The 25,365-nt window shown below is 35.4% G+C and overlaps 2 protein-coding genes across 5 annotated transcripts in view; both read right to left on the bottom strand.

Moving 5' to 3' along the window:
• LOC128996496 (putative phosphatidate phosphatase) overlaps positions 1 to 528 on the bottom strand; it is a 32,466-nt gene extending 31,938 nt beyond the window's left edge. For both annotated transcript variants that reach the window (XM_054421867.1, XM_054421868.1), the window contains exon 1: positions 281 to 528. In XM_054421867.1, the coding sequence (XP_054277842.1) occupies positions 281 to 344 (64 nt within the window). In that variant the 5' untranslated portion in view covers positions 345 to 528. The remainder of the gene's footprint in view (positions 1 to 280) is intronic.
• Positions 529 to 3,554: 3,026 nt separating this feature from the next.
• Positions 3,555 to 24,578, bottom strand: LOC128997003 (SHC-transforming protein 1-like). 3 transcript variants are annotated; one of them, XM_054422576.1, is made up of 11 exons: positions 24,356 to 24,578; positions 23,111 to 23,235; positions 19,767 to 19,837; positions 19,022 to 19,082; positions 17,390 to 17,563; positions 15,808 to 15,971; positions 14,032 to 14,156; positions 13,198 to 13,323; positions 11,221 to 11,351; positions 6,499 to 6,609; positions 3,555 to 4,734 (listed from the first exon to the last, which is right to left on the bottom strand). In XM_054422576.1, the coding sequence occupies exons 2-11, from the start codon at positions 23,228 to 23,230 to the stop codon at positions 4,603 to 4,605; spliced, it is 1,215 nt and encodes a 404-aa protein (XP_054278551.1). In that variant the 5' UTR covers positions 23,231 to 23,235; positions 24,356 to 24,578; the 3' UTR covers positions 3,555 to 4,602. The 3 variants fall into 3 exon arrangements, with proteins under 3 accessions (XP_054278551.1, XP_054278550.1, XP_054278552.1); XM_054422575.1 differs by having other exon boundaries at positions 24,419 to 24,578; XM_054422577.1 differs by lacking the exon at positions 24,356 to 24,578 and adding an exon at positions 23,469 to 23,483.
• Between the last annotated feature and the right edge of the window lie 787 nt (positions 24,579 to 25,365).

The following is a 25,365-nucleotide window of genomic DNA, read 5'->3' as shown; positions in this document are numbered from 1 at the left end:
TGTCTAATAAAAGTACCATAATATAGCCTACAAGTAAAATAAACCCTCACAAATAGGCTACATTAGTTAACATCAAGGTTGAAAATAAACAGAAATTTGAAAGGTAGCATTGATACCAAATTAGGCCTAGGCCTACTGTTTTTCATTAACTAAGAACATGTTCAGTTGCCTAAAGCCTAAACAAAAATTTAAAAAAACATTTCGTTGTAAATCTAAGTATGGTCCTTTGAGTAAAAAAAAGGTAGGCCTAAATGTAAATAGATAATGAATTAGTTCTTACCACAGGCTAAGCATATAACATCAATTATAACTTTTCTCGTGGTTGATCTTGATTCCACTTCCATGTTGATTCAATAGAGATGACAAATCTAATTGCAAAACAAGAAATCCCGATATGTGATTTTTAGGTAGGTATTCAATTCAATTTAGTTATTGAGTACACCTAAATTCCAAACACACCTACTCTGTCGAACCTGAACGTCGGTTTGGTTTGGTTGTTTGGTTGAAGGCATTTGACATTTGACACTTTCTCCCGACGAATAGAGTGTTTTTTTCACACAGTCCGGCGCATACATGGATTGGATTGGATGGCGTTTACCCCTACCAAGTCAGCTGACTGACATATGAAATTTATCACTCAGGGTCCTCAGGGTGACAGCATGAAAAATCTCCTTTAGAAACAGCTGTGTTGTTAATAGTATCATTGATTATAGATTTCCCCTAATCAATTGTAGTATGAGTCAATGATAGGTCTCATAGTTCCTATTAACTTCAAATAACACTTGGTTGGAATAGTTCCGAATAATTTCAAGCTGCAAAAGCTCCAGACCATTTCGGACCTATTCGAAAAGTTACACAATTCTCCCAGAGTTCTGAGACATTTCAAAAGAAGCTTTCGGGGCTACATAATTTTAAAGCTCCGAATTCATTAACACCCCTTCTCCACCAACGGCACCTCTACTGCTACCACGGCCGCCTTTAACTACAGACCGTGGCCTTCGAAGTGGCAACGTCGCAAGTAGGATTGTATGTAACAGCTGTTTTGTTTTGAAGCAGCTAATAAATTGTATTTACGAAAGCTTGGATACTGGACTATGGAAATGACTTCGTTTTAAATGTACAGATATAGATTTTCAATTTATATTATTGTTTTGGTGTTCAATTTTGTATGTTTTATTTTCAATATTTTAATAAATTTATGTTCATAAATTTTAATTTTAATCAAAAAAGTGCTAATTGATGAGCTGATGTCACCTGTCATCTTTGTGGGACGTCTGACACTAAACAACCCTTCTTGCGATTGCCAATTATTCTACTATTCTACCAAGGTGTGGCCTGGAATTAAAGGTGGCCGTGGCTGCTGCTCTGGAAAAAGAAGAGGAGGGGTCAACAATAAACAATTAATGTTGCTTTTTGGAGCTATATAAATTAAAATTGATCTAGTCTTTTAGCGATTTTATGTGTGTGTAGCTATAGGGACATTCCTCATATTTTTTTTATCTTAGTATGCACAGATATAAAATACCCCCGTTGCAGACTAAGCAAATTTTTATTTGCCTTACAAACCCATTTCCTAGTCGGATTCATTCTAAAATAACATTGTAAAAAAAAATAAAGTTTGCTGCAATGGGTAGTACATGACAGCAAGGGTGTCTGCAGGATTTTGCTCTTCTGGGCACCAGTACTAGTGCTAGACCATGGTCACCTTTAACTCCAGGCAGGCGTTCTAAGTGGCAACTCTGTCAGTAGTGCTGTTCAACAATATGAATCACACTGATTAAACAAGAAAGTGTCACCTATCTGACATGTTAGCTTATGGGAAGTCTGATGTAGCAAAGGTTGCTATAAGAATAAAGGAGGAATAAAATAAGGAAAACAACTTTCAAATGTATATATATATATATTTACAAACAAATGTTCGTGTAAGTGATATAACAGTGGACAAGGAAAAAATAAAATATATTGTACACACTAAATAAATTGAAGGCATAATATTAACACAATTAAAAAAGGTAACAATCTATACTGCTACAGGCAAAATATAAAATATAATTCATAACATTATAGGTACATAAATTATTCATGTGTCGAGCATAATGTACCATACTAAAAAGTGCCAATTTCAAAATTTTGTTTACAGTTATAATATAATACTGATGAATATAAATACAAGTAGTACATTTTGACAGATATTAAATACAGATTAAAATTTTTTTTATCCTAAATAATTTCCAAATGCAAGGTTTTATATCAATAATAAATCAAATATAGTCCAGATTTTATGAGAAAAATTTCTACATTTTAAGAAAAAAAGGGTGAATGAGACCAAATTAATACATCCTATAACCGTTATACATTTTTTGTTTGAATAATATGAGGATGTAAAATATTTTTGGAACATTTTAAATGTATTGAGCATAACTTTTTGCTAGATAAGCAAAATCATTGAATTATAGGAATAAGCTATTCTATAATAAGCTAACAATACACAATAAACTAAATAATATCATGAACATTTAGCACTTACGAACTAATAAAATGCAAATTACACTGTTTTATAAACATGATATCAAATTCAATGGCTAATACATTGTATGGTTAAACTAATGTAAACGCATTAAAAAATATCAAGAAGCAATCCAAAATTAGATTAACAAAATTTATGTAAACATAAGTCTATCTATACAAAATTAACTTAAAAAAAACCATTCATCCAATAATTGATAAAAATTGAGTTAAACTTAAACTTTATATAATCATCACATTTTGGATGCAATAAAATCTCAGTTTGAATACTTGCTTTAACATATAATCGTTGTAACAAGAACATTTTAAATTTGGCACAGTATAAAAAAAGTTTTAAAACTATAAACGGTATCAACAAACTGACTTATACTTTTGAAAACCAGTAACCACTTTAGTGTGTTCAGGGAAACCATACAGATATTTCCTTTTAAAACTCAACAATATAGACAAAAATCATATTTTCTCTATATACGTAAAGGAGAAGTAAGTAATACATATTAAGTAATAACATATTAAGTAAAGTATACATATTAAGTAATAATATGTATTACTTACTTCTCCTTTACGTATATAGAGAAAATATGATTTTTGTCTATATTGTTGAGTTTTCATACACAGTACCTTTTAAAACATGAATTGACATAGAAGTTTATGTAATTCAACACAAATACAACTAAAATACAAGGGTATATAAATATCACGTTTATAAGTACATAACTGTGTGTAAAACTAATGGCTAAGCTATTGTTTGTGCTATAAAAATATTGCTTTCAGCTTTCAAGACATCATTAACTTTCAATAATCAGAAGCAATTCAATAGTAAATGCTATAATGCAATAATAATATTTTGTTATGCATTAGGGTATGAATACAAATAATTTTTCTATGGCAGAAAAAATATCTCTAGATATAAATGTAAAATAAGAATGTAGGCTATATTTAAGGATCTGTTGTATTTACAATTTTCAAGTAGTAAATATCGATTACAAATATTTCAATTAGTTTTAAGAACTGAGAAACATTTTCTAAAAAAAAAACTTACTGGTCAACCCAGATCAATTGCAAAATTACTGTTAAACTCCACAAAGAATTGGACAACTTATATGCAAAATGAAAAGTATATAAATAATTGTATATTGATAAACTAAACTTAAGTTTTAATTGATTATAAGTGGTAACTAATGAAAAGGTTGGTTCAAGACGCATTAAAGATATAAAATATCCCTTCAAAAATATCTTTTGGATTTTAAAAATATATTTCGTCGGTTTTGCTTGTGAAAAAATAAGCACATCCATGTAAAAATTCATTAACAACGCTGCATCATGCAAATACTTAAAGGATATAAACAATATTTATCTACGGCCGTTTTTTTAAACTAGTTTTTTCAATTCAGTTCTTAGAGTTGAAAGGATTCAGTTTACAGTATTGTTTATTTACTTTACAGTATTGTTTTGTTACTTTACAGTCCAAGTTTGGAACAATGAGGTTCAAGAATTGAGAAAAGAAGTAAAATTGTAATACTTTGAACATCAGATTTCAACCGTTCTGTAAAGCAGTGATATGGTGGTGTAATATTTGTTTTTGGAATATTGTTAAATGAAAGGTCTAATGTTTGACAAATGACACAGATTTAACAGTAGATAAAGTTTTTAACTGTTATTAAAAAAATAAAATTAAAACAGTTCTGAACTAGACTTCTGAGCCAATTCATACACAACAAAAGACAGACAAAAGGTTATGACTCAGTCAAGGGAAAAATATCACTAGTTGATAATAGGTTAGTTTAATAAACATTAAATCGTTCATGTGAAAGTATATCCAGATGTTTTTAACTTTTTTATCGAAACTAAAGCACATTTTGTATGAAAGTTTAAACGTGTTTACGGGAAAGTGGTCTAACCCCATCAAATTATTGATATACTAGGATCGAACCTGACTCTTGCCACTAGGCAAGCTACACGGCATTTGTAATTTTAGTAGCTTTTAATTCGGAACATATTTTAAAATCAAACTACAACGCTCAGTACTCAAAAAGGTAGTTTTAAAAGTTTTCCCTCAACTTTCCCTAGTGTAGCTTACAGCGCAGTTCTAGGCACAGGGTTCCGCAGCACTAGTGCACTCTCCGCAGAGATGATCGGAAGTTTGTTCTGGCAGTGGTAGTTGATCAGATGACTGACACTTTCAAACATTCGGTCCTTTGTGCGAACCTAAACAAGAAATACAGTAGAGTGTGGTGGAATTGACTATGTGGCGTCAGGCCCACAGAGAGAAATCTCTTACCCCTGGGCAATCGTTGCCGCGGGACCACTCCACTCCCTCCCCAACGCAACAACGCTGGCGCGGTGGTTGATGGTCTTAAACTTATTAATAGCACTTATCACACCATCTCAGATTTTAAATACATTTTTAAGGCCATAAAATACTTTAGTTTTGTTTTGTTTTTCAAAAGAGATCTGATATTTAAAGATCTCTCGCATTTGTAATAAAAAGCTAGTTAAAGATATCTATATTTTCATATTTTTTACTGCTATTAACACATTCACTGCGGGTTACCGGGTGCCCGGTAGTCCAAGCCAATGCCAAGCTTTAGGTTTTATTTTTATGTTTATTATGGTTATATGGGCCCATAGTTATAGCATAGATAAAACATACTCCCTTAGTAGATTTCTCATCCTTATGGAACAGCTGAAGACAATTTTATTGTTAGTTCATGTACGGTTTATGTAGAGGTCGTGTTTTGTTTACAATTTGTTTCCTGTTATTACAGCCATTTAAAACCTCGTTTAACCAAATAATACGATCTAATTATAAACAATAACTTGTCCCCTAGTTATATAACCAAACAGTAAAGCACAAATCAAGAAATTAACCCTAAAATAATGGAAACAAAGTTTCATCGACACTAGCGCCTTTGTGTCACGTACATGAACTAGACACGAAAAACCTGCTTCAAAATTTACAATGGGATGAGAAGTCTACTTGTGTTGGTTAGTCTATAGTTATAGTTACAAAACTCTCAGTAAACGCACAGTTCTTCAATTAATAAACTAGACACCGAACGATCGTCATTTCACAACAAAACAATAGCTACATACCAACGCCGGCAACGCCACTACACACACGGTAAACAGCAGAACAAAACAGTAACCTTACTGCACAATCGAAGAAATGAACTGACACTAAACCAGTGCTTCCACATTACTTCAACAGTTTTTCCCTCGCCAAAGCCTGAAATTTCCCTTTTTTACCTCAAGACATTTTAGACCAGGCCAGGCCTGGACCCTGGGCAATGCCCCTGCTGCCCCCCCTCCCTCTCGGCGGGCCTGTGTGGCTTCATTAAAGAAAAGTCGTAACCAATAAACTATGAGATAATGACCTTTAAAAATTGACAATGACTATGGTACTGCAGGAAAATACACCTAAAAGCAGCAAACATTATGAAAACATAATAATCAATGTTTAGAAATCTAAAAACCTTCAACCACCATTACACATTTGTTCTGTGTCCATTTCCGTTAACAAGTGGAAGACTGTAGACTTTGATAGGGATTGACACCTAAGATTACATAAAACGCTATTCATATTTTATTTTGTCCATAGGCCTACTCAAATTTTTCCTCACATTGTTATCCAAAGCAGGACTAGTCGTTGCTTATGGAAGTTGACCAGCAAGAATAGTAAAGCGAGAACTAAAGAATACGACGCTGGGGTTAGATTTGACATAGGTCACAACCAGAGTTGCCACCGGTCACAGTTCTGTCGAGACATATCCAATTTCAGTCTGTTTTACCTGTGTTAATCCTGGGGGGAGGGCTGTCCCAATTTTTACCTAACCAAAGGTGGCTTTTATGGAAAGTCCTGGCATCATTATGCTAAGTTTGAGAAAAGTCCAGATTAATCGACCCAGTATTTCTTTTTTAGTAACGGCTGAGTCATATATTCATTTGATGTAGTTTATTATTAACACTCACCACTCCCTCAGGGTCTATGAGTAGGAGGTGTTTCTTGACTCCACCCTGTAGGCCTGTCAACACATACTGACCAGCCGAACCCTGCGACTCTCTCACTAGGAAATCTCCATCCTACAACATCAATGGATTTGCTACAAGTACAATGTTTGTCCTTTACATAAAATGTGTCTAAAAGGTTGGCAGTTCCTTTGAACCATCTATTTGCCCAGCTAGGTATTGGAACTAGGTTTCATAGAGGGGGGGGGGGGGGGGGTTTAGGTAAAAATTGGGCTTTCTTATTTTTGACCCTAAAAACACAAACCATGCAATTTCTTTTTACACCATTTTGTAGAGCTTAATTAATTAACAATGTTGAAACGTTGCTGTACGCTAATTATTGCAAAGTCTGCAGTTTTGCTGTGAAGTTAATGTTTACGATGTGTTTATATGCTCAATGCTATACAATCATTCCACTAACCTTAACTTGCCAAAACTGGTTTAAGTTAAATAGTCGAAACTTGTCATATAATTCCTTTCTATCTGTACATTGTAACATCTGTTCAAATGTTTAGAAGTTGTTTTTGTTTACTATGATGTTAGTTTGTTTCATATTGTTAGTTCTATATCATGGTAGATTCTATGTTCAATAAAGCCTAACTAAAGGTAATTTCGTTTATAATGGTTTTATTCATTCAATCTACAACAATTTATTGAACATAGAAGATTTTATTAAAATATACATCAATCTTTTTTTTATGGAACGGATACTCAGACCTGAAAGATTTAATGCCAATCCTAATGAAGTCAATGCAAGTCAAGATTGGAAACACTGGTTTCACACTTTTGAAAACTTTATTGAAACTAGTAAAATCAGTGAAGAATTGAGGCTTAAAGTATTAACCAATTTCATTTCACCATCCGTTTATGAATATGTAAATGACTGTGAAACATACAAACAAGCAATTGATGTGTTAAAAAGGTTGTACTTGAAACCTGTCAATGAAATTTATGCACGTCATAAACTAAGAATCAGAAGACAAGAGTCTGGTGAGTGCATTGATACATACGTAGAATCTCTGAAGCGACTTTCCAAAGATTGTAACTTTAAAGCTGTCAATGCTGTATCAAGTAGAGATGAATATATCAGAGACACATTCATTGATGGCTTGCTAGTACCTCACATTCGTCAACGGTTGTTGGAAAGCTCTACTTTGTCTTTAGATGAAGCAGTTTCTCAAGCCAGATCACTCGAACTTGCTAAATATCACTCTGAACAGTACAACTTAGACAAGTGCTTACCAACAATCAACGCTGCAGTCTCAAAACCTATCACTGAAAGAATCCATACTTGTCCAGTCCTGATCCAACACCTTCTGCTGCCAAGCCAGAATCGTATCCATCTCAAGAAAATATAGCGTGTTCACTCAATCAGACATGTTACTTCTGCGGCTTTAAGAAACACAATAAAGCTGTTTGTCCAGCTAAAGAAGCTATATGCAGAGGATGCGGCATTAAAGGTCATTACCAAAAGGTATGTAGAAAATCCAAAACACCAACTTCTACAGTAAAGGCATCAGTCCATCAGTCAAATTTTATTGCCTCAGTACCATCGTGTTTGAGTAAAGCTGTAGTCCCAGTACAATTAAATGGAGTCGATGCATACGCTCTTATAGATACTGGTAGTTCTGGTAGTTTTATCAATCAAAGCTCAGCACTTAGATTCAACATCCCTGTCATTCCATGTAATGGGGGAGAGGTATCAATGGCTTCCACAACTCTGCGTTCTTCAATAAAAGGGTACTGTAAAATCAATCTTAAATTACAAGATCATACTTACAAGAATGTGGTCTTCAGCGTACTTACAAACTTATGTTCTGACATTATTATAGGACATGACATTCTAAAAAGACACTCAAGTTTACAAGTACAATTTGGAGGAAAAGAGTCGCCTCTCAACATATGTAGTGTGGCTTTAGCTAATGTTGAGCCAGTAGAACTATTTCGTAATCTATCTCCAGATTGTAAGCCTATTGCAACAAAATCTCGAAGGCACTCAGCAATTGACGAACAGTTTATTGAAAGTGAAATTCAATTACTGTTAAAAGAGGGTATTATTGAAGAAAGCAGGTCTCCATGGAGAGCACAAGTCCTTGTTGTTTCATCAGATAACCACAAACGGAGAATGGTTGTCGATTATTCACAGACAATTAATCGTTTTACAGAACTTGATGCATTTCCACTCCCTAGGATTGATGACATAGTCAACAAAGTAGCTTCATACAAAGTTTATAGTTCTATTGATCTTAAGAGTGCCTATCATCAAATCCCAATAACAGAAAATGACAAACCTTACACGGCATTTGAAGCTTGCGGGAATTTGTACCAATTCACACGAGTGCCTTTTGGAGTTCGTAATGGTGTCCCTGCTTTTCAACGTACGTTAACCAACATAATCACTTATGAAAAACTTGAAGGTGTTCAGGTCTATCTGGATGATATAACAATCTGTGGCAATGATCAGGCTGAACATGACAGGAACTTGAGCAATTTTATGAAAGCTGTTTCCAAATATAATCTTACCTTGAACAAACATAAATGCAAGTTTTCTACAGCCATGATCCATCTATTAGGTTATGTAATCAGTCATAAATCAATAAGACCAGATCCAGATCGTCTGCAACCACTTCGAGATCTTCCCATTCCAACCAACTCAAACTCTCTTCACAGAGCTCTTGGTATGTTCTCCCACTATTCACAATTCATTCCTAAATTTTCTGAGAAGGTGAGCTGTTTAAACAGAAGTTCATTTCCACTGAATGAAGAAGCTAAATGTGTATTCCAAAGACTTAAACAAGACATTGTTAATGCAGTAACTTCTTCGATTGACTGTGATGGGTTGTTAACAGTTGAAACTGATGCATCAAATCATGCAATAGGAGCAGCTTTGACTATTGATGGTAGACCCGTAGCGTTTTTCTCTAGAACACTTACTAACTCGGAACAGAAACATTCATCTATTGAGAAAGAAGCATATGCAATAGTTGAAGCGTTAAGAAAATGGAGGCACTATCTCATAGGCAGACACTTTCGCCTTATAACAGACCAACGATCTGTAGCATTCATGTTCAGTGATCGGAATGCAAGCAAAATCAAGAATGATAAAATAATGAGATGGAGAATTGAGTTATCCTGTTATAAGTATGAGATCATTTACAGAGCTGGAAAAGAGAACAAAACAGCAGATGCTTTATCCAGGGTGTGTTCATCGATGGAAGGAAGTTTATCAAACCTTGTATCACTACATGACGCTTTATGTCATCCAGGAGTGTCTCGAATGTATCATTGGACTCGGAGTAAAAACTTGCCTTATTCACTGGATGAGATCAGAAAAGTAACTTCCTCCTGTCGAACCTGCTTAGAGGTAAAACCTCGATTCCACAAACATGAAGGACAACTTATTAAAGCTACTCAACCATTCGAAAGACTGAATATAGATTTTAAAGGGCCACTTCCTTCCAAGAGTAGAAATCGTTATCTTTTAATAGTCGTAGATGAATACTCTCGATTTCCATTCGCGTTCCCTACTCAAGACACAGCTGCTAGGACTGTTATTCTGAGACTTAAGGAACTTTTCTCAATGTTTGGAGTACCGGCTTATATTCATTCTGACAGAGGTTCATGTTTTATGTCTCAAGAACTAAAATAATTTTTATGTTCACTAGGAGTTGCTACCAGTCGTACAACAGCTTACAATCCTCAGGGCAACGGACAAGCTGAGAGGTATGTTGGTATTATATGGAAGACAATCGAACTATCACTTAAAAGTAAAAATCTGGACATATCTGATTGGGAAAAAGTACATTTAGAAGCTTTGCACTCTATCCGGTCGTTATTGTGTACTTCAACAAATACATCACCGCATGAAAGACTATTTCTCTTTTCTAGAAGATCTAGTAATGGTAAGACAACTCCATCTTGGCTCATGAATCCAGGTCCAGTGCTCATGAAACGGCCTGTCAGGAGCTCGAAATACGAACCACTCGTTGAAGAAGTACTGCTCCTTGAGGGGAATCCTGAGTATTCTCACATAAGATATGCAGATGGCCGTGAAACTACAGTGAGTTCCAGGCAATTAGCACCTGTAGGAGAAGTGTCACATCATGAAGAAGACTCAAACTCCAATCTACGACATGAAGAAGACTCAAATCCCAATCTACGACATGAAGAAGACTCAAACACCAATTTACGACATGAAGACTCAAACACCAATCTACAAATAAATGAAAGAAGTTCTCAAGTTGATGCTGGACCTGAGCCTATCTTCCAAGACGAGGAAATACTGAATCAGGACCAGATTGCTCTAAGGAGAAGCTCCAGAAGTAAACACCCGCCTTTGTATCTAAAAGACTATGTCAGCTAGGAGGGGAAGAATGTCATATAATTCCTTTCTATCTGTACATTGTAACATCTGTTCAAATGTTTAGAAGTTGTTTTTGTTTACTATGATGTTAGTTTGTTTCATATTGTTAGTTCTATATCATGGTAGATTCTATGTTCAATAAAGCCTAACTAAAGGTAATTTCGTTTATAATGGTTTTATTCATTCAATCTACAACAAAACTATACTTGAAAAAAACATAGGTACAATTTTTACACCCCTACTATTTATTGTACTTGTAAGAAGATCAATCCTAAACAAGTTTTGTGAGAGCATTTCCTCTCAACCGACTTAACTTGTTTTACCTGTCTGAGCAATTGTTCTGCCTGTTGTCTGCTGATAGACCCGTGGAACCATGCTTCACTTTGCAGTCTGTTGCGTTCCGTTTGTTCTGCAGACTCTGTCGGCGCTGCTGCTGCGTTGCTCACAAACGGTTCTGAAGCAATCACAAGAGTGTTTTTTTTGTTATTGACTGAATTCACCTTAATTTAGAATAAAAAATTACTGTTTATTATGTTGATTTTTAAGGTGTTTGGTTATTCTTACGTTTTAAAGCTTAACCCTCCGAGTGTTATTTGTCGCTGCAGCAACTCACAAACACTGTTTATGGCGAAGGCTCTATGACTGACAAAATCGGATTGAACTGGATCGAGTTAGGTATCGTTTTATTTGACAGATTCAGAGCTTTCTCCGGAGGTCTGTCTCTAAGCGCTATTCATTTTAGTTTTGAAAATATTGTAGCAGACAGCTGACGTGCGTATTTGTAAACAGCTTGGTTAACCTCGGACCGATGACTGATGTGTTTTATTACGTTTATCATTGTTTTAGTGTTAAAAATAAAAAGTAGTGATATACGTGGTGCATTATAAGAAGATTTAAGTGATTTTGAAGGGCTGGTTGATGATCCTGAAGAAGTAGGTAGTGATATTGATGTAAATTATCAGCCAGATTCCTAGCTAAGGTTAGGCTATGCATTCTTAGCTAAACGCTATGTACTGAAATCTGTTTTTTGCCCATAACTTATTTATTTGCAAATCTACTTCCTTATATTATTATATATTTGTAATCCTCATAAAATTTAGAACAAAGTGGCTATTTTCAAATATTTATAGGCCTATAATTTATACAATTTCATTAAGCGCGAACTTATTTTTTTTTTGAAAATTTTCCAAAATATTTTTTTTACCTAAAATTTTTTTTGAAACAAATGTTCCTTATGTTCTATGTATAATATTGAAGCCCATGATTTTCCAAACAAAATGGTATATAGAACAGTATAATTAACATTGTTTTCAAGCTTCTCAGATCCGTTTTAATAAAACCTTGCAAATGAGCCAAAAATAGGCAGACATTAAGGCAAAAATAAGGGACACTCGGAGGGGTTAAGAAAGCAGAAATTTATCTTTTCTCACTGCTGATTAATGCTCCTTAAGCTATGGTTCCCCAGAATGCAGAATTTTTGGCGTGCGGTGAGAAAATTTTCCGTTGCAGAAATTACGCTGCGAAAAATCCGAAGGGGTGGTTCCTGAAACTGGGTGAATAACGTTGCTGAAATTCAGTTGTGTTTAACTAACCGAGCGGTCACAATAATTGTTGGCTCCTCCGCTGGCGGATTTCGACCTGCCACTGCTCTCAGACCAGTATTTGTCCACTGTGCGGAACCGTAAATTCCGGTCTTGTAAACACACGTCAGTGGAACCGGACACAGGGAACTCCATTGAACCAGTGTCGTTGTAATTACTCAGCGGAAATTTTGCACATCATGCCAAAAATTCCATAGTTTGTGGAACCAATGGAACCATAGCTTTATTCCGGTGAAACTAGAGCAACGATTAAGGTCCTATAATACCTAATTTCTATAGATCCTATATTCACTCATTTCTTAACTTTAAATTAGGCTATTTAAGTCTGGTCTATTTTAGTTAAAAGATAAAAAAATTATCATTCCAAAACTGAATTTGCCACAAAATTAGACAGTTTCTTCCAAGTCAATCTCCATACATCAGAGAACAATTCTTTCTACAAACTGTCACTGAAATTTACAAGTTATTTAAACCATGCCCTGTTTCTGAAAAGAGAAAAAGTTTTATGTAAAATTAATAAGTAGGGCCTATGCAATTTTTCAACTTTTCATCATGTATAAGATTAAAAAATGTTTCTTACACTATACAAACCAATTTTTGCAAAATTGGGATTAATACTGTTCAATTTTGAGTTTAATTCCCGCAAAACTCAATACAATGACAATGACATAAAAAAGCATCACTCAAAGATAGACTTACGCATATCAAATACGTCTCTGGGTGATCTATTGTTGATCACAATGTCGTTAACGTAGTCGTGAGTGCGAGTGGGAGGACCGATGATATCACAGTTCAGATCTATGAGGTTGGTCGATACGAGCCGCTCTACAAACAACACAACAGATTGAGTGACTAATCAAGTTGAAGACAAATCATCCAAGAATATCCAAGACAACTAAGACGGCCAACAATATCTAATCACCAAGATAAAAGGTCAATAAGGTCGACCTTGCATTTCGGACGAATGCAGTGCAGTAACTAATAGAGAATGGAACTGAATTATTATCTTTCTTGGAATTACGGTATCATACATATCAAAAAACCATAAAAGGTTCAGTATTTGCGAATGTATTTAAACTGTTGGATTATTACTTTATTTTAAAAAATACATAAAATTAAAATTTATTTTCCTAGTCTACAGTAATATTTGAATTAGACTATGGTAAAAATAAATTAGTCTTAAATACTACTAGCTGTTGGCCCGTCCTACGTACAAGAATAAAGTAGTTGATTATATCTTAAAGTAATCCAGAACAGATATTTTACACGCATAAAGAAAAATTGTGGCAGTTTTAGTAGGGAAAATCATCTTGTAAACTAATACCACGTGGCCATCTATTTCTTTCATCTGATTAAAGGCCTATACGATATGCATTTTAAATCAGATTTACAATAAAACAAGCAAGAACGTCTCGGCCAACCAAAGCAGTGTCTCTATATGATGAAGAAGGCTCATTAAACCTCCTTGAACAGTCCACTAATCTTTAATAAGCTTTTTTGTGCATTGGTCCAAGCATTCATTTAGTAACAAACCTCTAGGTTGAGGGGCCATGGAGGTAGCGTTAGGTAGAGGTGGCACAGGCGGAGGGCCTACATCAGGTGGTACCTTGCCAGGCAGATCGTTGTAGTACTCTCTGTCGTCTGTTCTTACTGTAGACCTACAACAAAAATTGATTAGTTTTAAGGAGACAAATGACAGGATAAGCAGGCTTACTTAAATAAAAGTATAAATTGTAGGCATACCACTTCACTGAAGTTTAACACAAAAGAAAACACACACTGGTAAAGGAAGCAGTGTTGCCAACACATTATGAGTTTGCAAATGCATATTTAAAAATATATACTGTCATTGATTATTATTTACAGCAGAGTCTACTTTAGGTATGCAGAGGGTAAGGGAATTCGCTATCTGAGATGGTTTTGGGGCTCCCTGGATTTGGTATAGCCTACCAATGATACGAATGTTCCCATCTCCTTAATTAATTATGATGGGTTACAGGTTAGAGGGAAAGATCTTATTATTTTTTGAATAATTGAAACCTCTGTTTAAGTCTTGTATATTGTGACAGGCAGCATGAATAGACACTGGTATGTCTGAGTTCTTTATGTCTGTCCTATGATTATTAATTCTCGTTCTGATGGTGGTAAGTCCAATCTATATAATAATAGGCAAGCATGTTTCTTTAAAACCTTTTGTCTCAGCTTGTTTGCATCGCAGCGGAAATCCATGCATACTGTTAGAAAGATATTTGCTTGTAGATGTGCAGAATACCTTTATAAATTGTCATAGGCTCAAAAAAAGCACAACAAATAAGTTAAAAATTTTTTTAAATTAACACAGACTCTATGGGTTGCCATGCTGGTGACGAAATAACAACAAAACATAAACAGAAAATCAAAACAAATGGAAAAAATTTGAATCACATGTTTTATTTAGAGTGCGGGGTGAAAATCGTCAGTACCTTACATATTTATTTTTGGTTGAATTTTCGACCACTGGACGACCTCTATAGTTCGGCCGCTTAGAAAGCGACCTCCTCCAGCATTTGCTTAGCATTAGCGCGCAGGTCGTTATGCAGGCCGCTTAGAAAACGACCTGCGCGCTAATGCTAAGCCAATGCTGGAGGAGGTCGCTTTCTAAGCGGCCGAACTATAGTATATTGAGATCGGCAATGGTTGCACTGATAGGCAACATTTTTCGTGGAGCAGGTATTGTTTCCTCTTATTTTGAAAGTTTCTCCTGTTGATGTGCTGGTGAATGTTGTGCTAGGCTTATTTATGTTGATTTCACATGGAAATGAACCTTCCTACAGGTTTTTCTTTGTCCTTGTCAGGATTTGGTAGTTTAGGGTGAACTTTAATTTTGCTTTAAATTGGGTGGTTGGTAGATGTCGTTGTCTGAGGTTTTTCTAAGAAGCCTTTAGTTTAGGGGTTGCTCTGAGGATTTTGAAGCTATCTATTAGGATTGTTTTCAAGGATTGGAGGCCCTGGTGATAGGTAGTGGCTAACTATCACTGTATCTATTAGGACTGGCAGTCTGCTTCCAGTCCTGCCTACAGCAATGTACACACGTGTAATTGATAGGCCTATCTTTAATCGTTTTTGTGTTTTTCGTAAAATGTGTGTAGCTTATTCTAACGACACCTCAAGAGGATCCTTTTGTTAGCCTGATGATGGCGGAGGTTTAAACAACCGCCGAAACATAGTAACAAGTTTTAAACAACACTACAGTTCATGTTAAGGTTGGCCGACAAGGTACTGGTATGTTTAACCATTATTTTTGTGCTCTCTGACTATGTTTTGACTTACTGTGGTAGGTTGGGCAGGGTGAGGAACTGTTTGAACCTAAGCTCAAAAGCCTGTCCGATAGTAGTGATGACGTCTTGTGCCAGTCCTCCGCCGCACTCCAGCACGTAACACGCTCTCCACTCACGAGGGTCCTTGGCTACGTAAGCGACAAAGTCCAGCGTATCCTGTAACAACAGGTTGAGTGGTTATGGTGTTTGTTAAACGCTACCCCAAACAAGAATTGTTTTTGGACTATCAAGAAATGTAGGACAAAAGGTAATAAATGTAGTAACTTAAAAGGTATTGTAATTTGGACTGTTTCCTTACAAAATATAAAACTATAACATATAAAAATTGACTTCCCGAAGAATTCCCGCTCTTGAGCGGAAATGAGCTATTTTGCGTACTATTTACAGATGATACAATGTGATCATTTTCACGCAGTGGAAGGAAACTGTTTCTCATGTCTCTAAAGTAATTAATAGAAACACTGCAACTTAAATGTATATTTTTTTATTTTTGTTAAAATTATAACTTACTTATTTACAAGATACTCTGTATAAATTTATCTATCATATCTAAGATTGATTAATCACTTTTGTACCTGTAAGAAATGTGGAAACCGTGGGAAATAAATCAATTGAATTTGAAACGTATATAAAATACCAATTCTCACATGAAAAGATTTTTTTAAACAGTGCTACATTAAATATTTTGCTATATGCCGCTAATTCAGTACTATGTATTTACGCTTACATTATTTTACACGGTTACATGGTTAGCCGTTTTTTTTACCGATCTAGACCTCAAGAGAGGGTACAGTCAAGAGAGAGGGCCTCTCCAGTTTTTAACGTCATATTTTAAAAGGTCGCTCTCCATTTTTTGATTCAGGAGGTGTCCATCCCGGGTGATTAGAGGTGAAAACAGTGGTACCCAAAGGCTTCCGCTCTTGGTTCTCTACTTTTTTTCCAAATAATGATTTGCCACTTTAGTATCAATAGTTCCTTGACCATAATTAATTTGGATGATTTTTACAATGTTAAAGAGAATTTTAAATGTCAAGTCATTCAAATCTAACGAGTGTAGAGCCTAACTCTGTCCAGTAACTTTAGCTAAATATTTGTCAACTTGTCTGAGATAGATTTGTTTTGACTATAGTTACCGTCGTACTGTGTTTATCTAATAATTACTAGCCAAGTGAACTTCTACGAGTGTCGTTAACACTATTTACGCGAGTTGCGTTCACTACTTTACCTACAACAGTGTTTTAATTACTATCACTACTCATAGCTTCTAAGAGAAGTTATATTTTCGTTTATAACCTCTCATTTCCACTGACAGTGATGCATGAAACATTGTACCAAACACTGCACCACTCAACAATTAAATTGGCCTGAACAGCTGATTAGTTGAAGTTGGAATCATTATATTACTTTTTCTCTCTCAATCATTGAACCTCATTCGTCTGTTACCCGTGTTGTTATGTAAAACTATACTAGGCTATTGTGAAACTTTTCAATTTTAAGAACTGAACTGGTACGGCTATTTAAAAAAACGGTCTTAGGTAAAAGTATTTTTGAATTGAATTGTCTGCTGTACTAACCACGTCACCCCCGGATGCAAAGGATATCCTGGGCATCTCATGGGACGCTACCACCTGTCCACCGTCCAGTGTACGCAGGGACAGACTAGTGCTGGAGATGGTGAGGTTGACGTTGGTTCCAGCATGCTCCATGTGCGGCTGCTCACCTATACTGCGGACGACGCGCTTGTCCACCTGAGCAAACATGGCATTTTAGACAGGGTATATATATTCTTTGACTGTGGATATAACACTTTCCATGTATAAGTTTTTAACCTGTTTTAGAATAAATTGAAGTTAACTTGTACCATCAAGTGCACCAATGTTAATTATTGGTTTCTATTTCTCATTCTATCGCTAATTTTTAATCAAGCCAAACTTAGACAACTTAGGGTAAACGAAAGCCATTTATGTCACGTAAACTATAATACCCCCGCCGCAGCAAACCTGCAGACTAAGCGAATTTCCATTTGCCTGATTGGATTTACACTAAAATGTCTCCTTAAAAATATCACATTTATTCCCTATTTAAATAGAATGAGTTAAAACACAAACTTAGGTTTGCTGCAACAGGGAGGGTAAAAGTGTTTTTTATGTAAAATGTTAATAGGTAGTAAGAAATAAAAACATTTTCCAAATTTGGGCAAAATATGTTAATAAACAAGCAAACTACAACAGTTTACTTATTCTCCATAAGAATAACATAGGAATTTTAAATTTACAATTTTTTGGAATTTTCTCTGTAACCGATAGGCGCATTATAACGCTTCAATATACTAAATTATTTGTTTTTTTAAGCTCTACAAAATAGTTTAGAAAGAAATTGCAAAATTTTATTTTTTTTGGGTCAAAAATGGGAAAAACCTATTTTTACCCCATAAAAGCCCCCATAAACCCCCGTTCCCATGGTCCGATCATGCTGGTTCGCGAACTCGTTCGAATAAACGTAGGTTTACACGTTTGTACCAAATTTCATCAAAATCGGATCATTTTTGTTCGAGTTATCGCGCTAACGGACACATATATAAATATATATATATAAATATATATATATGAATTTGAACGAATGGTGTTTTTGGCCTCTAGGGACCTCAAAACGAAAAAAAAATCGGTCCCGGGTCCAGGTCTTACCATGAGTACTACGGTAATAGCTTATTCCCTATATGGGAAATTCGCTAAAAGTAGATAATGGTAGTCCTAGAGTGAAGTATGTCAGCCAGGATTTAGAACAAGTGGTTTCATGATAAAAAACCTAACAATTATTGTTAGGTTGGGCCAGGTTAGGTTAAGTAAACAATTCAATCTCATCTGATAAAACCTATCCAAAATACAAAAAAAAAATAATAGAGTTAACAGAAATAGGCTATTATCAAAATGGTATTTCAGTGATTAAAAATAATTACACAACGTAAGAACACTCATCACCAAACTGACTTTACACAAGTTTTATATGATGAAGAATGTATATTTTGATGGTGAGAAAAGTGAAATCAGCCTAGGCCTACAGGAAAATGGAATTTGTTCATGCTAATACGAGAACGTTTAACCAATTCACTGAAAAAAAAATAAATAAAAATAGGTAGATAAATCTTAAAAGTAAAATGTACAAATTTCAATAGCCTAAGAATATATGATCACTGTTGAAATTCCTACCTTTCGCTTCTTATCAACAGTCTTCAGTCCAGCTGCTTCACACACTCTGTTTATACATTCCCTAAAAAAGTCGTTGAATTTATTACAAAAAGTTTCATATACCCTAACTCTTATACACTGATTAAGATGGGTAATTTCTGCGATTGACTCCTTGGCTCCAAGGTCACCAGATTTGAGCATATGATTTTTTTTTGGGTGTTCTCTAATTCCGAATTTACACTGAGGAACCTGAGCCATGTACCTAGCATGTAGAACTTATGCAATAGAAATACAATTTAATGTTTACTGAACCGCTTTAATTTGATTGAGTAATGCATGGTAGATTGATAAAAATAAGTAACCAGAGAAATTGGTTCCAGTGTCAGTCCCAGGGGGGGGGGGATGGGAGGGATATATCCCCCCCCAGACATATTTTATATTTTCTTAACTAACATAAGTAAATACTATTAGCTTGAGCATATTTTAGAGCTCAAATACGTTTTTAGGCTTTAAATTCTACATTTTTTCTGGGGGTTGGGGGCGTACCACCCTTTTGGGGGGGGGGGGGAATTCCATTTCCCCCAGTGGTCATCCCCCCCCCCCCCACCACCGGAAATGAAATTGGGATGATTGGTTCTGAGGAAAAAGACGTCTCCTTTTTACAGTAAAATAGATTTGACAATATATTTTATTAGCCTATATAAAACAATAATCATAAATAACGCTGCATTGCAACGCTGAATTGAATTACACAATGGAAACTTACTTGGCTACTTGAAACCGTGTGTCAAAATCAAGACTTTTCATTGAAGTCTTAACTTCAAGGCAGCCAATGTACTGAAAAAAAAGATCCGTGTTATTGTTATTTTTCTGTCGTACTATACACACAGAGAAGTAAGGTACAGGGGAAACTTGTTTATGGGACAACCATGCGCTTTCAGCTCTAGTATGCTGTGCTGGAAATATACTTGTGACGTGCAAGGAAGAGCCTGGAGCACTCTGTGGGAACTCCTATCAAACAGGGCACTGAGTCTTTCTCCACCGTAAGCGTTGTAGTTCATGAGGGCGAGGGGGCGGTGTACGGCTTTGTTATAGATACTAGCGACTAGTGCTATACACAACATTTAAGCAAGTGTACCATTGAATGTTTCCTCAGCACCTTACTCCGCTGTGACTAACAGTATTTAAGAACATCCATTATCCTTTTATACCTCATCACTTGGTAATTATGTCGACCTTCAGTCGACGCTCTAAAAATTTTTTAACTGCTCGGTTTTTAGCGTTGATTACAAACCCAGAAAAGCGGAAAAAACACTTTTTGCAAAAAAAGTCATGTTGTAGGTACCAAAATTGTGCAGAATCCATGATGAATTCAACGGTGTACTTTCCATTACGATCCAACAATCAATAACCTCACAAGCCGGCAAAATGTTAGGTTAGGTTAGTTTAGTTTAGGTTAGGTTTTAGTTAGGCCTAACCAAATTAAGTTAACCTAAACCAATCTAACCTACCTAACCAAACCTTACCTAACCTAACATTTTGTGGTTATGTTCAACATTTTGTGATGGTCCATTGAATTCATAATGAAATTCTGCACAATTTGAATACTCACAACATGACTTTTGGGCAAAAAAGGGTTTTTTTGTTTTTCCGCTTTTCCTGGGAAAACGGTGCTTTTCCACAAAAAATTACCATCATTTTTGGAATCTGCGCTAATAAAACGAACAGATAAAAAAAATCATATTTTAGAGCGTTGACTAGAGGTCGACATAATTACCCATAACTTTTCATATCAACATTCATACTTCAAATAAAAACACAAGGATAAAAAAAAAAAACTTCAAAGTCATTCAAGAACATCATGTACCAATGAGACGTAAAAGAAGTTATAGGAATATAGATTAAATTTGTAAACATGCTTCAGTGGATAGTTGATTTAGTTAGTGATTTTACGATTTTAATTTTAAATACAGTAAGTTATAAAATAAGTCTCATTAGCACATAATAATATAGCAGTGTTTAAGATGCTTTCGGAAATAATTACCATCAGGGAACATTATTTTTAGCTTTTAAAATGTTAAGATTAAATAGAGTACTATAGCTCTACAACCTCAAGGATTTATCATGCCTCGACCACAGAAATCAATGGCTTCTTCAAGGGAAAACTTAAAATCCTTCGGTCAATTGATTTGTTGACATCAAGTTTTTTAAAAGTTATTATGTGTGTGTACCTTTACATCTTTTGCATGTTTATGTTTTTAGGAAAGGAGTGGTCTAGGGAACCCTGGATCACAAAGGTTGTAAGGGAACTCTGGATTTGTTCCTATCTGAGACCGAGATCAATATTTTAACCTTAAAGTATTTTATTTTTAAGATGACTGTGATACTTTTTGCATGTACACTGCACTTGTTTATATTTTATTGTCTATATTTATTTAGCCTTATTGCCTGTAAACTTTAGGCTACTATTATGACGTTCATCCATTGCATGTGTTGTACATAGCGTTAACGATGAATAAAAATTCTTGATTCTTTTCTTAGATAGAATCAACATAAAAGTTGGTACCTACAATCTCAGTTTTTGAAATTAGAACCCACAAATTGAATGGTTTTAGTTTATTTAGCCATTTAATACAGAAAATTTAGCCTACCAACAATCGGCTAAGTCATAGCTAAGTGAATTGAATTTACGCGTGTAAAATAAACCATGCACTCAGGGCCGGTTCTAGGAATTTTTCAGAGTTAAGCGAACACCCGAATCAGCGCCACTTAGAACCCCCCCCCCCCAAACCCATGAACATAACTTAACCGTATTTGTGAATTTTTTCCTAATAATTTTCGGAAGAATTTTTTTATAAGTTTAGGTAGAAGAATACTAACTTGCAATAAAAGGCTGTTTATTATTCGCAGAAATGTGACATTTATACACTTTTACTGGTTTTACTCATCATATAAATTATAGCAAAACCAAGGACACGCTAAAAAAACAGGCCGTAATGTTATGCTCGTCAAGCATGACGTCACGATAGAAGACGGCAATGACGTAATGTTTGCCGTTTGTGATCAGCTGCTTGTTTTAATCTTTCCTTGGAAAATAAATAAATAAATACCTACGTCATTGCCGTCTTCTATCGTGACATCTTTGAGCTGACTGGACTCGCCACCAGATGATTTCTACAAAAGTCTACTCATTGATTTGGTTTTTTTTCTTCCTCTTCCAAATTCGCCTTACGCTTTCTATGATAAGTGCCAGACGGTTTCTTTTTTTCTGCCATTGTTTTCATAGTTTCGGCTCGCAATATGTTTTACTCATCCATTCAGTTTATACTTTCTTTTTATTTAATGCGCTAATTATAAATTAAACTTAAAACACTCGTAATAATTCGCTTATCAACAATCATGAATCATCAAAACAATGCCAATACAATACCGATACGGTACAGGCCTACGCACGATTACTAGAAAAATACCGGTATGGATCATAAACATAAACAAATGACGTTTTTGGCCCGAAAATAAACATTATTTAACATTGCTTAAATGGAACTGCCAAACATATGTTCAATGCTATTAATATAGGATTCGGGCCAACAACGTCATTTGTTTATGTTTATGATCCATACCGGGGCCTACGTATACAACTAAAAGAGTGCAATACAACGTAGTGCTCTAGGATCAGAGGCAGAATGGAGTGAAAGAAAGGGGAAGTTTCTTGTTGTGACAAGTGGCGCTGCGCGCTTGCTTATCTCAAGCATGAGTGATTCGTGAAATGAAACCCATAGGTGCCGCGCTGGCGCTGACGACTGCCGAGCGTCAGCTCAGTTCAAATCGAAACTGCAAATGGCATTGAGTCGTTGAGTTGTAGTGCTGTACAAATATACAAAATTTTCAAGGGCTGTTGGTACAAACAGAATAAATGCCTTTATTGTGGTGCTTTGAATACTTGAACTCTGAGCAAAAATAAACAAAATTACGTTGTTCACGAAAAAAAATGTTCCGTTGGCACCGGCGCCACTTTTTTGTGGCGCCATATGCGGCCGCGTAGTTCGCGTATGGGTTAAACCGGCCCTGCATGCACTAATCAAATTTAGTAAATACAAAAACACTTACCCGGACAGCATAAGTTACGCCTTTCTTTGTAATTGTATGATCCAGATGTAACCATCCCCTAGCAGGTTTGCTCATAAAATTTCCAATGTTACCCGAAGCTTCAGGCAATGGGCGTGGCATTTTACCTGTAAATGGAATGTAGATTAAAACTAGGCATAAGTTTAGTATATAATTAACAAATACTCCGGTTATTCTCAGCAAAATCTAGCTTTTGATAAGTTAAGCAAACTAAATTAAGTACCGTAATCATGTGATTGGCAATAATATTTATAGTCCGTTCATAAAATTTAGGCGGATTAGAGGAAGGTTTCCTGGGTGCTCCAACACCTTTTTTAGCTTTTAAAATCCATAGGCCTACCTATAGTAGCTGATAAGCGGTTGTTTCAAAGTTGAAGTGAGGATGAGGAGATGCAATTGCTTCATCTTGTCATAGACAAATTAGAATAAATATAGGTAGACCAACAGCAGTGCTGCGGTCAGCATAATATGTTCCGGTGTCCAACGCTAGGGGTGCCTTGTAGTTAAGGCGCACACCGCTGCAGCATCTGCTGGTAGCATAAGGCTCCTTGCCTGCAGCGGTGTGCGAAGTAACTACACAGCACTCCTAGCGGCACATCATGGAACCTTCCTTTGTCAGTCTATATTTAAGTATTTTATTTGTCTATGAATTTGTAAACGACGTAAGTTATAAATTAGTTGATTTAGGCCTATTTAAATTTTCAGCTAGGCCTAGCTTATTAACTTCAGTTAACTTAAATCACTTCAAAAGAAACTTACTCTAAAATACTAGATTTAGGCTAGGGAATATATTAGTAAAAAGTTATAGGCCTCAGTTAGTTTAATTGAGCTGCACGCTCTGTAGACAGTAGCTAGGCCTACACACAATTGAATAGCCTAGTAGGCCTATTCTGTAATATACACATAACATAATAGGCCTACCGGTATTTAGTTTTATAATTAGGCGTTGATTAGTATGTTATATAAGCCTAAGTTATATGAGGCCTAAATTCACATTATTCATAAATAGACCTAGGATAGGCTTTGTTGGTGGTTTGAGAGACATTTTAGATAAGCTTAATTGGACTTCTACTGACATCCAGCGTTAACTTAAGTTTAGTAACATGGGCAAAATAAAAGAAGTGGAGTTAGAAGCTTTGATCTACATTTTTCATCATCCATTGACTTTTCTAAATAAAAATATATTTATTAACTTAATCCAACACACATAACTTGTTAAATACTTGCCAAGAACAATTTGAGGGGCTTCCTAGAGTCTAGGCCTAAAACAAAAGCTAACTTATAACTTACTTGATTTGAAATAAAAGCCACAACAAAATTCTAAAGAGAATTGCTAACTTATTTTTCTATAATTCAATAAATTTAAGTCAAGGGAAAAGATGGTTGAGCCACATGTCTCAAGGTATGAATCATAACAAAACAATGTAATTTTGACAGCAAAATTTGACACTTCACTTATATTGTATTCAATAATAGCACTTCCTCAATGTCAGCAGTCACCTGCTTAGTGCTTGCTAGTTGCTAGTGGTGCTTGGGCTTGCTACCACTCTTGCTAGCTAGCCCTATTTTGATATTTTTATGTGCCATGCTGCCACATAAATTTATACACCTTTTTCTGTGGGTACACATACAATGTTTCATTATGCTTTGTTGTTAATTATAAAAAATCGGATGAATGAGTTTGCTAGCAATGCTAGCTAAAATAGTAAAAAATTTTAACACTGAGCTTAAGACAGTTTTATTTATAACGTGATTTTTTGGGTCCAAATAGGGGGCAAATTTGCACTCGATATAAATTAAATATTTCAGATAAGAAAAAAGTTAAAACGTCTGCATGACTCGTGGCCACCTTTAACTCCAGGCCGCGGCCTGTTGTCAAAGGTGGCTGTGTCGTGCTGCATGAAGTTAAGGTGAAATAACATTGAGCGACAAGAGGTACCTTTTCTCAGACCGTGTGCAGAAACTCACAAAATGATTTATTTCGACCTTATGCATCTTCAATTCGATATTTTACCGCGATACTGTCATGTTCTATGTTAAATGAGGTGTAACAGTCGATAAAACCTCGAAATTTGATATTTTCTACCTTAATTACTTATATCGGCCGTACTGAAAATTTTGCATCTCCGACAAGAGGTCCCTTTTCACCGTACACAGCACATTTCTTGTGTCATGATCATATTGATAACTAACTAAAAATTGTTGATTAAAAATGTAATGCTTGCTGCTTGAGGGGC

This window comes from Macrosteles quadrilineatus, unplaced genomic scaffold (assembly GCF_028750875.1).
Source record: "Macrosteles quadrilineatus isolate MER2022 unplaced genomic scaffold, UCM_ALF_1.0 Scaffold_6__1_contigs__length_79288215, whole genome shotgun sequence".
NCBI lineage: Eukaryota > Metazoa > Arthropoda > Insecta > Hemiptera > Cicadellidae > Macrosteles > Macrosteles quadrilineatus.
This window is presented reverse-complemented; position numbering and strand designations above follow the sequence as displayed.